Source organism: Coregonus lavaretus (assembly GCF_964263955.1).
Source record: "Coregonus lavaretus genome assembly, chromosome: 13".
Lineage (NCBI taxonomy): Eukaryota > Metazoa > Chordata > Actinopteri > Salmoniformes > Salmonidae > Coregonus > Coregonus lavaretus.
The window spans coordinates 29,530,907-29,547,583 of record NC_140000.1 but is presented as its reverse complement, the minus strand read 5'-3'; the positions used below and the strand labels follow the sequence as shown (position 1 = coordinate 29,547,583).

The 16,677-nt window shown below is 43.5% G+C and overlaps 1 protein-coding gene across 1 annotated transcript; it reads left to right on the top strand.

Moving 5' to 3' along the window:
* Positions 1–492: 492 nt before the first annotated feature.
* Positions 493–9,900, top strand: LOC311139872 (triosephosphate isomerase B-like). Its single transcript, XM_084174862.1, has 7 exons — positions 493–720; positions 7,126–7,249; positions 7,455–7,539; positions 7,852–7,984; positions 8,543–8,628; positions 8,876–8,963; positions 9,187–9,900. Exons 1-7 carry the CDS (start codon positions 612–614, stop codon positions 9,303–9,305), a joined length of 744 nt encoding a protein of 247 aa, XP_084030988.1. The 5' UTR covers positions 493–611; the 3' UTR covers positions 9,306–9,900.
* Positions 9,901–16,677: the final 6,777 nt, after the last annotated feature.

The following is a 16,677-nucleotide window of genomic DNA, read 5'->3' as shown; positions in this document are numbered from 1 at the left end:
ACACAAGATGGCTTGTTTTGTTGTTTAAAAAGTAATTTAAAGACAAATTACGTGAAAAATAACGCGAATGCATTCTGGGTATGCAAAATACAAGCTTGAATGCTAGCCAATCAACGTACTGAATTCTCTCAGCTTTCTTGCGTGAAGAATGGGTTTGTTCGATTTAGCAAGCCCTGATCGCCGTCTAATCGGAATAGCCATTTTTATTTGACATAACACGACATTTTCAGTGGGTGCTATGTGGAAAAGTTAGACATGTTTTCAATGTATTTCATCCCAATAAGTATATGTAATAATAATAATAATAAGTAATAATATGTAAATGTTATTTTCACGCTTGAAAAACAAAGAACATCACTTTTTGTGAAAATGTAGCCTAGACTCATTATTCTACTGAAATAAAAGGCTACCATTTCCCATTGTACTTAAGGAAACGGTTTTCCGGGCGTGTCTCTGTAAACCAATAGAACAAACTGAGAGGTGGGGTTACGTGGCCCATGACAATAAATACAGTGAGTTGCACATGACTGGTGCTCTTCTCCCCGAAGTAGGTCTTCCCAGTAAGCGTATAGCGCCGTTCTAAGGCCGAGAAACAACCCCAAACTGCAAATATGTCAAGAAAATTCTTCGTTGGTGGCAACTGGAAGATGAATGGCGACAAGGCAAGCCTTGGAGAACTCATCAAAACCCTGAACTCCGCCAAGCTCGACCCCAACACCGGTGCGTGGTTCTGTGTTTTAATGTCTGACTCGTGTAGTAGGCTGAGAGTGATAGTTGATCTTTGACATTGTGTAACTTGTCGCATTGGGTTGCCTGTTGTAGCCTATCCAGTTGAAATGCAATCGCACTTCACACTTGCATTGTGAAATGTATTTTTCATCTCTCCATCAAAATAAGGAAAAGCATGACACAAAGAATATGGAAGGTCATTTTTCTGGTATCAGTGCACGAATCAATGGGTGGCAAACGGAGCTGTACTCCGGTAGGTCCCTTTTCATTGCCACTTTCACAATGGTTTTAAATTATAGGATACCTTGACTGCACCAATTGTGACGTAATTATGATGCGATGGTGACAATTTGTGGAATAGAAATCACCAATGCAGAATACATAGGCCAATGCCTATTTTGGTACTGAAGCCCCCTATACTCCTTTGTAACTGGATAAATCTATTGTGGGTCAGGGGATTTCAACCAGTATTTTAAACTGAACTAGGATCGAAGAACATTACTTGCTAAGTGGATTTTCTTTGACAGTGGGTAGACGTTTCGAACCGCACGTAGCCACTACTGTCTGTCTGGCGCAAGCGAGGGGCGAAATGTCTGTTTGTTCTCCACTCCGCCATGGAAATGTTGGTGTTTCCGCCATTCTCTATTGTGCATTTCCAAGCTGCCACAACGCGTAAATGCAATTTTCCCTGACTGCATGTTTGCATTTGAATACACAGGTTCAAGAACAGGCTACAGGTACTTAGTCAGATTTTTGTGTCGTTTTTGTAGGATACACAAACGCTCATGTGTGTTATATTTTCTGCTCCACGGAGTGCGCAATAAGGACACGTTCTGTCAGTGTAGTAGCCTACATTTCAGTGTACAGCCTCGGACTTTACCCCACAGAAAGAGCCACCCCTTACAACTCCTCTCACTTGTCTACACAGTACACACTGACTGACGCATGAAACAGGACGCTGCATGTGCTAACAGAAGGCTGAAACTCGAGTAGACTTTTCCCATGTGTCTCTTTCTAGAAATGTAAAGTCGAAGTTCAGCCATTTCTTCCCTGGGCCGTTTTATGAAACTGGAGAGTTAAAAAAATAAAATATTTATCATGTGGATGACCTTTGAACTTAAGATCCTGTTCGACCCCAGCAGAATGTGACCATGTGAGCGACCTTTGTGAGCTGAGTTCTAGTGACCTTTCGGAGGTTGAACTAGGACCTTTTTGCAGCGGGGACTGACTCTGGGCATGGGATAAATGACCTTTGCAGCGGGAATAGTGACTGTAGAAGTTTAATATAGACACACTTAACCCCAAGGTACAGTTACATTGCTAATGTCAGTGTCTGGCCTACTGTACCTCACAACACTGGGGATATCCCACTTGTACAGTGTGTACTAATGCTGCAGACTCTGGTATTGGACTGTATAACCAACACTGTGGATCAAATAGGCCTAATCATTTTGATTGGTAGGCCTTGTTGTTTGATACACTTAAGTGGATAGTAGAGTGAGGCACTACCTGGAGTTATCCAGACAGCTGTTGTCACCACTCAAAGGAAAGCCTTTTCAAATCAAATTGTATTTGTCACATGCGCCGAATACAACAGGTGTGGACCTTACAGTCAAATGCTTACTGACAAGCCCTTAACCAACAATGCAGCTTTAAGAAAGAATACCAACAAAATTAATAAAAGTAACAAATAATTAAAGAGCAGCAGTAAAATAACAATAGCGAGGCTATATACAGGGGGTACCGGTACAGAGTCAATGTGCGGGGGCACTGGTTAGTCAAGGTAATTGAGGTAATATGTACATGTAGGTAGAGTTATTCAAGTGCCTATGCATAGATAATAATGCAAATAGTCTGGGTAGCCATTTGATTAGGACAACAACCTCTCCCTCAATGTGATGAAGACAAAGGAGATGATTGTGGACTACAGGAAAAAGAAGAGGCCCGAGCACGCCCCCATTCTCATCGACGGGGCTGTAGTGGAGCAGGTTGAGAGCTTCAAGTTCCTTAGTGTCCACATCACCAATAAACTAACATGGTCCAAGCACACCAAGACAGTCGTCAAGAGGGCACGACAAAATGTATTCCCCCTAAGGAGACTGAAAAGATTTGGCATGGGTCCACAGATCCTCAAAAGGTTCTACAGCTGCACCATCGAGAGCATCCTGACTGGTTGCATCACTGCCTTGTATGGCAACTGCTCGGCCTCCGACCGCAAGGCACTACAGAGGGCAGTGCGTATGGCCCAGTACATCACTGGGGAACTTGAAGCTCTCAACCTGCTCCGCTACAGCCCCGTCGATGAGAATGGGGGCGTGCTCGGTCCTCTTCTTTTTCCTGTAGTCCACAATCATCTCCTTTTGTCTTGATCACGTTGAGGGAGAGGTTGTCCTGGCACCACACGGCCAGGTCTCTGACCTCCTCCCTATAGGCTGTCTTGCCGGTGATCAGGCCTACTACTGTTGTGTCATGGGCAAACTTAATGATGGTGTTGGAGTCGTGCCTGGCCATGCAGTCATGAGTGAACAGGGAGTACAGGAGGGGACTGAGCACGCACCCCTGAGGGGCCCCCGTGTTGAGGATCAGCTTGACGAATGAGTTGTTACCTACCCTTACCACCTGGGGGCGGCCCATCAGGAAGTCCAGGATCCAGTTGCAGAGGGAGGTGTTTAGATAGATAGATAGATATGCCATTTAGCAGACGCTTTTATCCAAAGCGACTTACAGTCATGCGTGCATACATTTTTTTTGTGTATGGGTGGTCCCGGGGATCGAACCCACTACCTTGGCGTTACAAGCGCCGTGCTCTACCAGTTGAGCTACAGAGGACCAGGGTCCTTCGCTTAGTGATGAGCTTTGAGGGCACTATGGTGTTGAACGCTGAGCCGTAGTCAATTAATAGCATTCTCACATAGGTGTTCCTTTTGTCCAGGTGGGAAAGGGCAGTGTGGAGTGCAATAGAGATTGCATCATCTGTGGATCTGTTGGGGCGGTATGCAAATTGGAGTGGGTTTCTGGGAAAATGATGATGTGAGCCATGACCAGCCTTTCAAAGCGCTTCATGGCTACAGACGTGAGTGCTACGGGTCGGTAGTCATTTAGGCAGGTTACCTTAGTGTTCTTGGGCACAGGGACTATTACAGACTACAAAGGGAAGCACAGCCGCGAGCTGCCCAGTGACACAAGCCTACCAGACGAGCTAAACCACTTCTATGCTCGCTTCGAGGCAAGCAACACTGAAGCATGCATGAGAGCACCAGCTGTTCCGGACGACTATGTGATCACGCTCTCCGTAGCCGATGTGAGTAAGACTTTTAAGCAGGTCAACATTCACAAGGCCGCAGGGCCAGACGGATTACCAGGACGTGTACTCCGAGCATGTGCTGACCAACTGGCAAGTGTCTTCACTGACATTTTCAACATGTCCCTGACTGAGTCTGTAATACCAACATGTTTCAAGCAGACCACCATAGTCCCCGTGCCCAAGAACTCTAAGATAACCTGCCTAAATGACTACCGACCCGTAGCACTGACGTCTGTAGCCATGAAGTGCTTTGAAAGACTGGTCATGGCTCACATCAACAGCATAATCCCAGAAACCCTAGACCCACTCCAATTTGCATACCGCCCCAACAGATCCACAGATGATGCAATCTCTATCGCACTCCACACTGCCCTTTCCCACCTGGACAAGAGGAACACCTACGTGAGAATGCTATTCATTGACTACAGCTCAGCATTCAACACCATAGTGCCCTCTAAGCTCATCACTAAGCTAAGGATCCTGGGACTAAACACCTCCCTCTGCAACTGGATCCTGGACTTCCTGACGGGCCGCCCCCAGGTGGTAAGGGTAGGTAACAACACATCTGCCACACTGATCCTCAACACGGGGGCCCCTCAGGGGTGCGTGCTCAGTCCCCTCCTGTACTCTCTGTTCACCCATGACTGCATGGCCAGGCACGACTCCAACACCATCATTAAGTTTGCCGACGACACAACAGTGGTAGGCCTGATCACCGACAACGATGAGACAGCCTATAGGGAGGAGGTCAGAGATCTGGCCGTGTGGTGCCAGGACAACAACCTCTCCCTCAACGTGACCAAGACAAAGGAGATGATTGTGGACTACAGGAAAAAAAAGAGGACTGAGCACGCCCCCATTCTCATCGACGGGGCTGTAGTGGAACAGGTTGAGAGCTTCAAGTTCCTTGGTGTCCACATCACCAACGAACTATCATGGTCCAAACACACCAAGACAGTCGTGAAGAGGGCACGACAAAGCCTATTCCCCCTCAGGAGACTAAAAAGATTTGGCATGGGTCCTCAGATCCTCAAAAAATTCTACAGCTGCACCATCGAGAGCATCCTGACTGGTTGCATCACCGCCTGGTATGGCAACTGCTTGGCCTCTGACCGCAAGGCACTACAGAGGGTAGTGCGTACGGCCCAGTACATCACTGGGGCAAAGCTCCCTGCCATCCAGGACCTCTATACCAGGCGGTGTCAGAGGAAGGCCCTCAAAATTGTCAAAGACTCCAGCCACCCTAGTCATAGACTGTTCTCTCTGCTACCGCACGGCAAGCGGTACCGGAGTGCCAAGTCTAGGTCCAAAAGACTTCTCAACAGCTTCTACCCCCAAGCCATAAGACTCCTGAACAGCTAATCATGGCTACCCGGACTATTTGCACTGCCCCCCCACCCCATCCTTTTTACGCTGCTGCTACTCTGTTAAGTATTTATGCATAGTCACTTTAACTCTACCCACATGTACATATTACCTCAACTACCTCAACTAGCCGGTGCCCCCGCACATTGACTATGCAACGGTACCCCCCTGTATATATAGCCTCCCTACTGTCACTTTATTTTACTGTATATATAGCCTCCCTACTGTCACTTTATTTTACTTCTGCTCTTTTTTTCTCAACACTTTTTTGTTGTTGTTTTATTCTTACTTTTTTGTTTAAAATAAATGCACTGTTGGTTAAGGGCTGTAAGTAAGCATTTCACTGTAATGTCTGCACCTGTTGTATTCGGCGCATGTGACCAATAAAATTTGATTTGATTTGATATGGTGGTCTGCTTGAAACATGTTGGTATTACAGACTCAGACAAGGAGAGGTTGAAAATGTCAGTGAAGACACTTGCCAGTTGGTCAGTGCATGCTCGGAGTACACGTCCTGGTAATCCGTCTGGCTCTGCGGCCTTGTGAATGTTGACCTGTTTTAAAGGTGTTACTCACATCGGCTACGGAGAGCGTGATCACACAGTCATCCGGAACAGCTGATGCTCTCATGCATGTTTGTGTTACTTGCCTCAACGTGAGCATAGAAGTAATTTAGCTCGTCTGGTAGGCTCGTGTCACTGGGCACCTCGCGGCTGTGCTTCCCTTTTGTAGTCTAATAGTTTGCAAGCCCTGCCACATCCGACGAGCGTCGGAGCCGGTGTAGTACGATTTCGATCTTAGTCCTGTATTGATGCTTTGCCTGTTTGATGGTTCGTCGGAGGGCATAGTGGGATTTCTTATAAGCTTCCGGGTTAGAGTCCCGCTCCTTGAAAGCGGCAGCTCTACCCTTTTAGCTCAGTGCGAATGTTGCCTGTAATCCATGGATTCTGGTTGGGGTATGTACTTACAGTCACTGTGGGGACGACGTCATCGATGCACTTATTGATGAAGCCAGTGACTGATGTGACAGCGGAGTCACTGACCACCTTCCGGAGACACTTGAAACCCTACCTCTTTAAGGAATACCTGGAATAGTATAAAGTAATCCTTCTACCCCCCCCCCCTCCCCCCACAAAAAAAACAAAAAAAAGTGGTTGTCCCACTGGCTACAATAATGTAAATGTGGTGTACTCCTTAATGCCATCAGAAGAATTTAGGAACATATTCCAGTCTGTGCTAGCAAAACAGGCCTGTAGCTTAGCATCTGCTTCATCTGACCACTTTTTTTACTGACCGAGTCACTGGTGCATCCTGCTTAAGTTTTTGCTTGTAAGCAGGAATTAGGAGGATAGAACTATGGTCAGATTTGCCAAATGGAGGGCGAGGGAGAGCTTTGTATGTGTCTCTGTGTGTGGACTAAAGGTGGTTTAGAGTTTTTCCACTGATACTAGATGTCACCAACAATCACAGTGTACCCTTCCTATTTCAGTTTTTCTGAAAATATTACTGTAACATGGACATCCATGTAAACATCAAGGGGCAAATCTGAACTTCACTTAAACTCACCCATTGACATCAATGCATGACTAAGTGAAAGTTCAACTTGCGTAGAATTTAGTATTCACCTCTAAGAATATTATCTGGTCCAGTGTGAGTCAGTCTGTTATTCAAACCCTGAGAATAGTGGTCAGTGCATGACTGTGTTGGTTCTCTCTCTGTGCTTGCAGAGGTGGTCTGCGGTGCCCCATCAATCTACCTGGAGTTCGCCAGGTCCAAGCTGGACCCTAAGATCGGAGTGGCCGCTCAGAACTGCTACAAGGTCAAGGGGGGAGCCTTCACCGGGGAGATCAGGTAACGGACATGCCCTGTAACTGCGCATGCTAGTCTCTTCAGGACTCTACTGCTTTACTGAACCAAACACTGTAGGCCGACTGTACTTTGTGTGCTAATCTCTCTTCTTTCTCTCACTCTTCTCTCTTTCTTTTTCCCTTCTGTCGCTTACTTTCTCTCACTTCCTTTATGCCCCGTTCCCCCTCTCTTTCTCTCCTCCTCTCAGCCCTGCGATGATCAAGGACGTTGGCGTGCACTGGGTGATCCTGGGCCACTCTGAGAGGCGATGGGTCTTTGGAGAGACTGATGAGGTAAATGGCTTATTTGGTCGAGTGCTGGTGTTTATGAATGTGTAGTCTCGGGTAGAGTCTTTGGAGATGGCAGCAGACTATCACAAGAACAGGGCCATGACACAGTATTGGATTATGTCTCTTTCAACAGTGAATTGACCTTAAAAATGACAGAATTCGAGGAGCAATGACAAATCTATGCATCATAATTTTAATCTCAATTTTTATTTGATAAACACTCAAGGTGTTCATCAAGTAGAGGAAATGTGAAAAATATTACAACAAATGATCAACCTGTCATCTGATTGGATAACTGTTTGTGTGTCCTGACAGCTTATTGGTCAGAAGTGCGCCCACGCCCTGGAGAATGGCCTGGGTGTCATTGCCTGTATTGGTGAGAAGCTGGATGAGAGGGAGGCTGGCATCACAGAGAAGGTCATCAACGCACAGACCAAGCACTTCGCAGGTATTGTAACCGTCACTGAAATCACTGCTTCATAATGAGTGTGTTACACAGAACCACAGATTCTGCTCAGGCGTACACATACTATCAGAGCCTGTAGTCAGTGTTTCAGAGCGCTGATATAGGATCAGTTTTGCCTTTTTATATCATAAATGTGCTTTGAAAATGGGCCCTGATTTTTACAATGCACGGAGAAGAGTTAAACATGTCAAGAACCATGTCAATATCATATAACAATCGTATAAACTGCAAAGGCCTCTGTATCTGGAACGCAAACAATGAATTCACAATTACTGTATGTAATTTAGTGTATTACATTGTAGCAATTCTAACATTGTTGAATGTAGTAATACTACTGCTGCGTGGATACATCCTATTGGCACAGGGATGCTGTGCCCGCCACAGACGTGATTGGGACTTTCAGTGTAATTAATAGTTTTCCTTTTCGGTAACAACTTGGTTATAACCAGCGTGTCCATGATGGCACAGTGTCCATTTTGAGTTCTCCATTCAATTAATATGAATGCAGTACTGTATTCATTATGTAAATTCTGTTTGCAGACAACATTAAGGACTGGTCCAAGGTTGTTCTGGCCTACGAGCCCGTGTGGGCCATCGGCACCGGCAAGACCGCATCCCCCGCCCAGGTAAGTGTATCTTCTATCCATTACAATTGTATGACCTCAATGGAAAGAACCTGGGACCGATAGGGAGATGAAACTAAAAGCCTGAATCTCTTTTATACTGTATTTATTCAGTCTAGACTTGAGCAGAATGTGTTGTCCATTTGAGATTCATCACTAAATTGAAGACTAAAGTCGGAACTTACTGGACTTTGGAACCCATATTAATGGTTTTATTTGAATCTTTCTCTCTCTTATCTTTCTCTCTCAGGCCCAGGAAGTTCATGACAAACTGAGGCAGTGGGTAAAGGCCAATGTGTCTGAGGCAGTAGCCAACTCTGTCAGGATAATCTATGGAGGTGAGACCAAACTCATCTGCTTCACGTTTAAACACACTTAAGCTGTTAACGCCAGGACCACCAAAGTGGGGAATAATAGGTTTTGTCATTGCATAGCTAATCGAATTCAAGTCAGGGGCATGCAGTGGTAGGAGCATACAGTGGACTCCATTTTCTCTCCACTACTCTGTCCCTCTCTCATCACTCCATTCCTCACTCAAATCCCTCTGTTCTCTCTCCTCAGGTTCCGTGACAGGTGGCACCTGCAAGGAGCTGGGAGGCATGAAGGATGTGGATGGTTTCCTGGTTGGCGGCGCTGCACTCAAGCCAGAGTTTGTTGACATCATCAACGCCAAGCAATGAAAACCCTGAAGTGGTCAGACCATGTCAATGAGGCTAACTCCATTCAGGCGAAACCTGAACCATCATCCTCAACTCTGCACTTAGAACCCCCAAACCAAACCCCCTTCCCTTTTTTATTCAAAGTATTTGTGTGATGATGTTTTTACCTCTGTTTCCTTTTTTGGTTTAATGTTTCAAAGAAAAAGGGACAGATTGACACGCATCCTATACAACAGTGAAAGGCGTTAGTTCCACTGAGATGGTGTGTTTTTTTGTACTAGCCTCCACACTACTGTTTTAAAGGGGCTGTGCTTGACAACACCATCCTGGGTAGAACAACAACCCATGCCTTTACTTGAAAGTTTACAAACTTTTATGTATACAGTGTCAACTAGCAAAGTCAATCAGATTCACTTGTCTTTGTAATATAGCTGACTCTTTTGTGTAATTATGTTCTGTGGCTTATCCCTTCCTGTAGAACGCATGATCCGCTCTCTCGTTGGCTACTCAGTCAAGAGGGAGGCGTCCATTACATGTCAATCATGTTTCGTCATGGCCGACGGTTAGAAGGGGGAGAACGCCTAGGAGATGTTGTAATAAAAGGTTTAAAGACTAATTGTCTTGTTTTTATTGATTTATTATCATGTCCATGAGGACACACCACACAATCTTTCACAGCATGATCCTGAATACTAGGAGGCTACATTCCTACGCATGCATAAAGCCACTCAGACTACAGTATCTTGTGGTGGTACTTTGCTAACATGATGCCAAATTCCTGAGGTCATGTACTGTAGATAATGGTGCAATTCACATCATGTCCACTAGGTGATGCACAATCACCAATATTCTCAAACAAAATTGATTATTTTCTATGTGCAGCATTCTTAGGAAGTGAGATGTTTACAAAAGTCAACCATCCTCATCTCGCGTTTCCCTTGTGGCTTTTCCCCCTCTCCTCACCTTAAACCCTGAAGCTGTCAAATTAGGTCAAGGTAAAGTCACAGGGTAAGGAAAAAAGCAATGTCTCAGAAAGAATCTTAACACAGCCTTCTTCAGCGTTCCCTACACAATACTGAACTCCTTTTATGACAATCCCACCATGTCCAAATCTGGCAACAGAGGAACGAATGACTACTTAATAAATACTAAATTGATGCTTTGATTAGAGATGACCATATAGACAGAACAGCACAGGAGGCTGCTGAGAGGCTCAATAATGGATGGAACAGAGCAAATGGAATGGCATCAAACACCTGCAAACAAAGGCACATAAAAAATTACAAGGGTCCCCATTTATAACCGTTGCGTAAATTTCGCTGAACATTTCAGCTTGCGCCATTTCTGATAAGTCTGCGCAAATAAAACTTTTTTTAAATTATTTATAACCTTTTTGCACACCATCCCAGTTATAATTCACACCTAACGCAATATTGTGTACGCGTGAACGAGCATTATAACGCCGCCTCGAAAACGTACTTCATTCCCATTTTATGGCGACAATAACCAATGATTTAGATATACACTAGACGAGTCCCAAGGGGCGCTGTTTTGAAGCCCCGCACCTCCATCCATTTATTTTTTGCCACGTTTATTCTATTGAATACACCTTCATGCATAATTTTACATTATATTATGTGAGCTAAACATAATATATATATTTTTGAATCCTTGAAGTATAATTTTTTGAAAATTCTAATATTACTGTCCCCACTACAACCAAAAATACTTGAATACATGTCATTTTGTCCTTGAAACATTAAATTAAAAAGGACAGCTTCTTCTGGGGAGTGCCAATATGGCCGACCGGTGGCTTCATAGCCTCTCATTGGCTAATACATATCATCAGCAATCCAGGATTTTATCTACATCATTGACGAAAACAGCCTTTAATTTCTGTATAATTTGGAACTCTTTGGAATTAAGCCATGGCAGTTTCTAAAAGAAAGTGCAATGGCAATTTGTAACATTTCTGTAGAGGTGTGGGCAGAATGTTTTCATATTTTGCAGTTACTTTTTCAAACTAAACACGCATGCTGCCTATAGAAAGTGCCTGTCTGCGTATTCTGCAAGATGGATTGTAATTTCAAAACAATGTAAAAGTAGGCTAAACGCCTCAGTCCACATTTCTATGCAACAGGAGTGCATCCTTCAGACCATCCAGTGTATGGACATCCTGCGGCAGTGTGATCCGACCGCGAGCGTCCAGTTGTGGAGACTACAGCACATTGAGCCTGTGGATGGACAGTTCAGTAACTCATCAAATATGATACAATATTGTGTAAAACATTGAATTTGTAGATGCATCAACATTTTGACTTTATGTCCCCTTTTCCCCATGTTTTAGACATGAAGCAGAACATCTTGCTCACCCCACGAGAAGCAGTGCATGATCAACGCCACCCTCAGCAAGGGATCTGCTGGAAGTGATGTACTCTCTCACTCTGAGGGTAAGACATAATTTAAACATCACAGATATAAATTCCCACTGTGCCCATCATAAAGTTAACTACATTACTTTAGCTGGCTGCTTTGACCAAAACTTGAATGTAATATAACCTATTTGGGGAGCCTAGTGTGTGTGTATGAACTATGTAGAATTGTTTTCCCTGAAAACAGGTACTGACAGGAGGAGCAATATGAGTCTGTCAGGGGTCGTCATACTGGATGGTGATGGAAACTTGGGTGGTCCACACAATGAAGAAGCAGGTGTCCCTTCCAGTGATGTGGAGCTGACCTTGGACCTGGTGCCAGTAAGGATGGTCTTCATGGAGGCTGTAAGACCCTCCCTCCTTGATATAGAAATCCTTCGACTTCACTGCCTCTTCAATGGTAAGTCCCTTGCACCATAGGGACACTTGACCTCCACCACTACTGTGGTCTGAAATAGACACCGAAGTCGACATACTGTACAAACAATTATCTAGGCTAATAATTTTTTTGATCTACTGCTCTGCTAACTAGCTAGCTAAAGTGTAGTCAGTGGCTAGCTAAGACAGAGAAAGGGGACATAAGAAGTTCATGGATTGGACACAGAAGGTCTCTGATCGCACTGGTGAACGGTAGCTGACAGTGTCGGCTAGAGATGATATGCAGGAGCTTCCTGCAGGAATTTGTAGTCTTGCTGAGCCATTTAGATTTTTTTGGAGTAAATCGAGGAGAATATATTGATAAAACTCACCTTGTCCGAGAGAGAATTACACTGTTATCAAAACATCACGCCAGGATAAGCCTATACGAAACACAGATCTTATATGAAGAAGTTCTAAAATTGTGAAAAAAACTATTGGAACCATTACCGGGTTAACCGCTAGGTTTTATGATGTGTCCACTGTGCCGGACTATTGGCCATATACCACATTCCACCGGGCCTTATTGGTTAATTAAACCATCGCATTGTTGAATACTCGTGTCTGATCGGCTTGAAGGGCATTCTAGAGTGTGCATTATTTAAGTTATAATGCCAGAGAAGCCAGTGTTTGGAGGATATATTTGCACGGGTGTTGTTAGGCCCGAGACAAAGTCAATATATCGTCCAAGCACCGGCTTCGAGAGCATTATCACTTTTAAACAATGGGTTACCAACATATTCAAATAATGACTTACATATTTTCATTAAAAACATTATTTAGATTAATTTATTCATACTATTTCATCCATCCACAAGAGGGTTGCTACCCAAGCCGGCTGGTCATTAATTCTATTGGTTCGGTTTCCAGAGACGCGACCCAGTCGTTCAGTCTTTTTGTTCTGTATCTATGGACGCGACCCAGTCGTTCATTCTAAATGTTCCATTGCCATACTGGCTGGCAACGTTCTTATCCCTTGCTTGCTAGCTAGCCAACTACAGCTAACTTACAGTCACGTCAAAAAGTGCAGCCAGAATAACAGCAAAGTAGATGCATTTTAGTTTGTTTAAGCTGTTTTGTAGTGACGTTTATTTGGATACATCCATAACAATGATGCACGATTTCGCCTGGCATAGAAAATGTGCTCTCGTCAGGACACTGTTGTTCTGAGGAGCTAGCCAACAACACAACTAACACAATCACTTCAAACTGAAGCTGGAAAGACAGCAAAATGTTTTCTATTGATAGTTCTTTGTATACCCTACCATTCAAAAGTTTGGGGTCACTTAGAAATGTCCTTGTTTTTGAAAGAAATGCAATTTTTCTGTCCATTAAAAGAACAACAAATTGATCAGAAATACAGTGTAGACATTGTTAATGTTGTAAATGGCTATTGTAGCTGGAAATGGTTGTTAGACATTGTTAATGTTGTAAATGGCTATTGTAGCTGGACATTTTTTTTAAATGGAATATCTACATAGGCGTACAGAGGCCCATTATCAGCAACAATCAGTCCTGTGTTCCAATGGCACGTTGTGTTTGCTAATCCAAGTTTATCATTCAATTATGTTAGCACAGCTGAAAACTGTTGTGCTGATTAAAGAATAAATAAAACTGGCCTTCTTGAGACTAGTTGAGCATCTGGAGCATCAGCAATTGTGGGTTCGATTACAGGATCAAAATGGCCTTCTGACCTTCTAGGCAGAGTTGCAAAGAGAAAGCCATATCTCAGACTGGCCAATAAAAATAAAAGATTAAGATGGGCAGTCTGAGATATGGCTTTTTCTTTGCAACTCTGCCTAGAAAGTCGCCTCTTCGCTGTTGACGTTGAGACTGGTGTTTTGCGGGTACTATTTAATGAAGCTGCCAGTTGAGGACCTGGGAGGCGCCTGTTTCTCAAACTAGACACTCTAATGTATTTGTCCTCTTGCTCAGTTGTGCACCGGGGCCTCCCACTCCTCTTTCAATTCTGGTTAGAGCCAGTTTGCGCTGTTCTGTGAAGGGAGTAGTACACAGCGTTGTACGAGATCTTCAGTTTCTTGGCAATTTCTCGCATGGAATAGCCTTCATTTCTCAGAACAAGAATAGACTGATGAGTTTCAGAATAAAGTTATTTTGGTTCTGGCCATTTTTAGCCTGTAATCGAACCCACAATTGCTGATGCTCCAGATACTCAACTAGTCTCAAGAAGGCCAGTTTTTTTGCTTCTTTAATCAGCAAAACAGTTTTCAGCTGTGCTAACATAATTGCAAAAGGGTTTTCTAATGATCAATTAGTCTTTTAAAATGATAAACTTGGATTAGCAAACACAACGTGCCATTGGAACATAGGACTGATGGTTGCTGATAATGGGCCTCTGTACGCCTATGTAGATATTCCATAAAAAATCAGCCGATTCCAGCTTCAATAGCAATTTACAACATTAACAATGTCTACACTGTATTTCTGATCAATTTGATGTTATTTTAATGGACACATTTTTTATTTTCTTTCGAAAACAAGGACATTTCTATGTGACCCCAAACTTTTGAACGGTATTGTATATCTATAAAAATGATGCTGATTCATGATTTAGACTGGCTGAGGAAAGCTGCCTGCCTGTCTGTCTCATCCCGACACGTTCATTACTATGGGACAGCTGGAGAATAAATGTGAATATTGAAACAATGTTGCAAATGTCGGAGAGACTGACAGCAAGGTTTATACAAATCTCCATCTACACTGCAGAAAACTAAATGTTAGTCTAAAAGAAATGTGACATAATGTCTATATGCTTTTTATAGTGGAGATCAAGTTCATAAATGTCCAGGCTGGGCTGATGAGACAGTGGATTGCGCAGTCAGATTGAACAGAGTAAATAGGCATTTTAACGTCATAGATTTAGCCGGTGGTAACTTGTGGAATAGACACCATCTGGAATGCGCTTTAAACCAATCAGCATTCAGGATTAGACCCACCCGTTATATAATTAAGTGATAATGCCCGAGAAGCCGGTGTTTGGAGGATATATTGGCACAGGTTTTGTTAGGCCCGAGACAAAGTAAATCTTGGTGGGGCAAACTCAAAAAATATTTGTTTTATGCATGCCAGCAAAGCCACTACACAACACAACACTAAACAATACATTATTTGCACTATAACGGTGATAAACAGTGCCCACAAACTGTTAGGGCCTACATAAAGCTGTCCCAACAGCAGAGTCACAACAGCAGTCCTAACACCTTACCACTGCTACACCTGGCTTTCAGCAGAGCCTTGTCTGGCAACGAAACAGTTCATTCAGCCTCATTACCTGCCTTTTTAAAAAACATAGCTGATATGACTGACTTGCTTAAACAAATGTGATTTCTACTGACAATTGACATGTACAAACTATGGCATAAGGGAACAACGAGCGGATAAGAGGCAATCCGTAATTTCGATTAAGACATTAATGAGCGAGCTAGGACGGACGTAGTCAATATAACTATTTGTTCAGCACTTTTTAAATGTACAGCGACATAATTCAGAACGTGGGCCATTCTTACAGTATTCTCCCTGTACACCAAGTCAGAACCGTAGGATACATAAAGTGGGCATATAAGCAGACAATGAAAGCTCTTAAAATATTTGATGATGACATTTATAGCCTATATGTGCACCACCAAGTCAGAACAGTAGGCTAAGTTATTTTACATTTACATTTACGGGTGAGGCACATGGGCTACTAACAGCTTACTACACAACATACACTTAGTATTACTTTCTTAGCTACAAAATACATATTACATCATTTATGCAGCAGCATACAAGACATGTTTGGACTCACCTTGTTGTGCTCACTTGAACAGGTAGGTGGCGCGGCGGTCCTTCGTGGGCAGATTTTGTCATCAAAGTCTGGCATTCTCTGGATTTATGGTGCTTTCAAGACAACCGGGAACTCTGAAAAAAAAACAAGGTTGAATCATGATGTCAGTGATCTTCAGGTCAGAGCTCTAGAAAGAGGCCTGAGTTCCCGACTTGGAATTCCAAGTTGGATGACTGTTCAAAACGTATTCTCCCAGTCGGAGCTCGTTTTTTCCAGAGTTCCCAGTTGTCTTGAACTCACTGAAGTCTGAGATTTCTCCGTTCTGAGTTTCCAGTTGTTTTGAATGCGGCAGAAGTCATGCTGAATGGACAGCATGGCCAATGTTGAATGTTTATCCTTTTAAGCTTGGAAAAGAGACCTTTAAACCCACATTTGGACCACACACCCACTCCACTGAACAGCAGGCTAGTGATTGCTTTGCCATGCTTGCAGTTAGCCACTGATTCTTTCCAAACCACTCATTGTTGAATTTGCGATTTCCAACTTGTTGTGTAATGTTGATGTCCAATGATGAGCACCGATACATTTAGCTATAATTTCTCTTCATCATTTCTCTTGATATGACAAGGACTGAAAAGGATTTGCCAATAGATTGTTGACTTGTTTCATGAGGTTGACTGCTAGCTTGCTAGCTAAGATTTTGAAAGTATGATGTTGACATGATCAGTCCAATCAAAGCTACGGTAGATATAACGTG

Bases quoted from the DNA above. Each gene is read 5' to 3' on its own strand.
- LOC311139872 (XM_084174862.1), top strand. From the start codon at position 612: ATGTCAAGAAAATTCTTCGTTGGTGGCAACTGGAAGATGAATGGCGAC. The intron at 721-7,125 runs GTGCGTGGTTCT...CTGTGCTTGCAG, and splicing joins CAAGCTCGACCCCAACACCG to AGGTGGTCTGCGGTGCCCCA. The intron at 8,629-8,875 runs GTAAGTGTATCT...TTTCTCTCTCAG, and splicing joins AGACCGCATCCCCCGCCCAG to GCCCAGGAAGTTCATGACAA.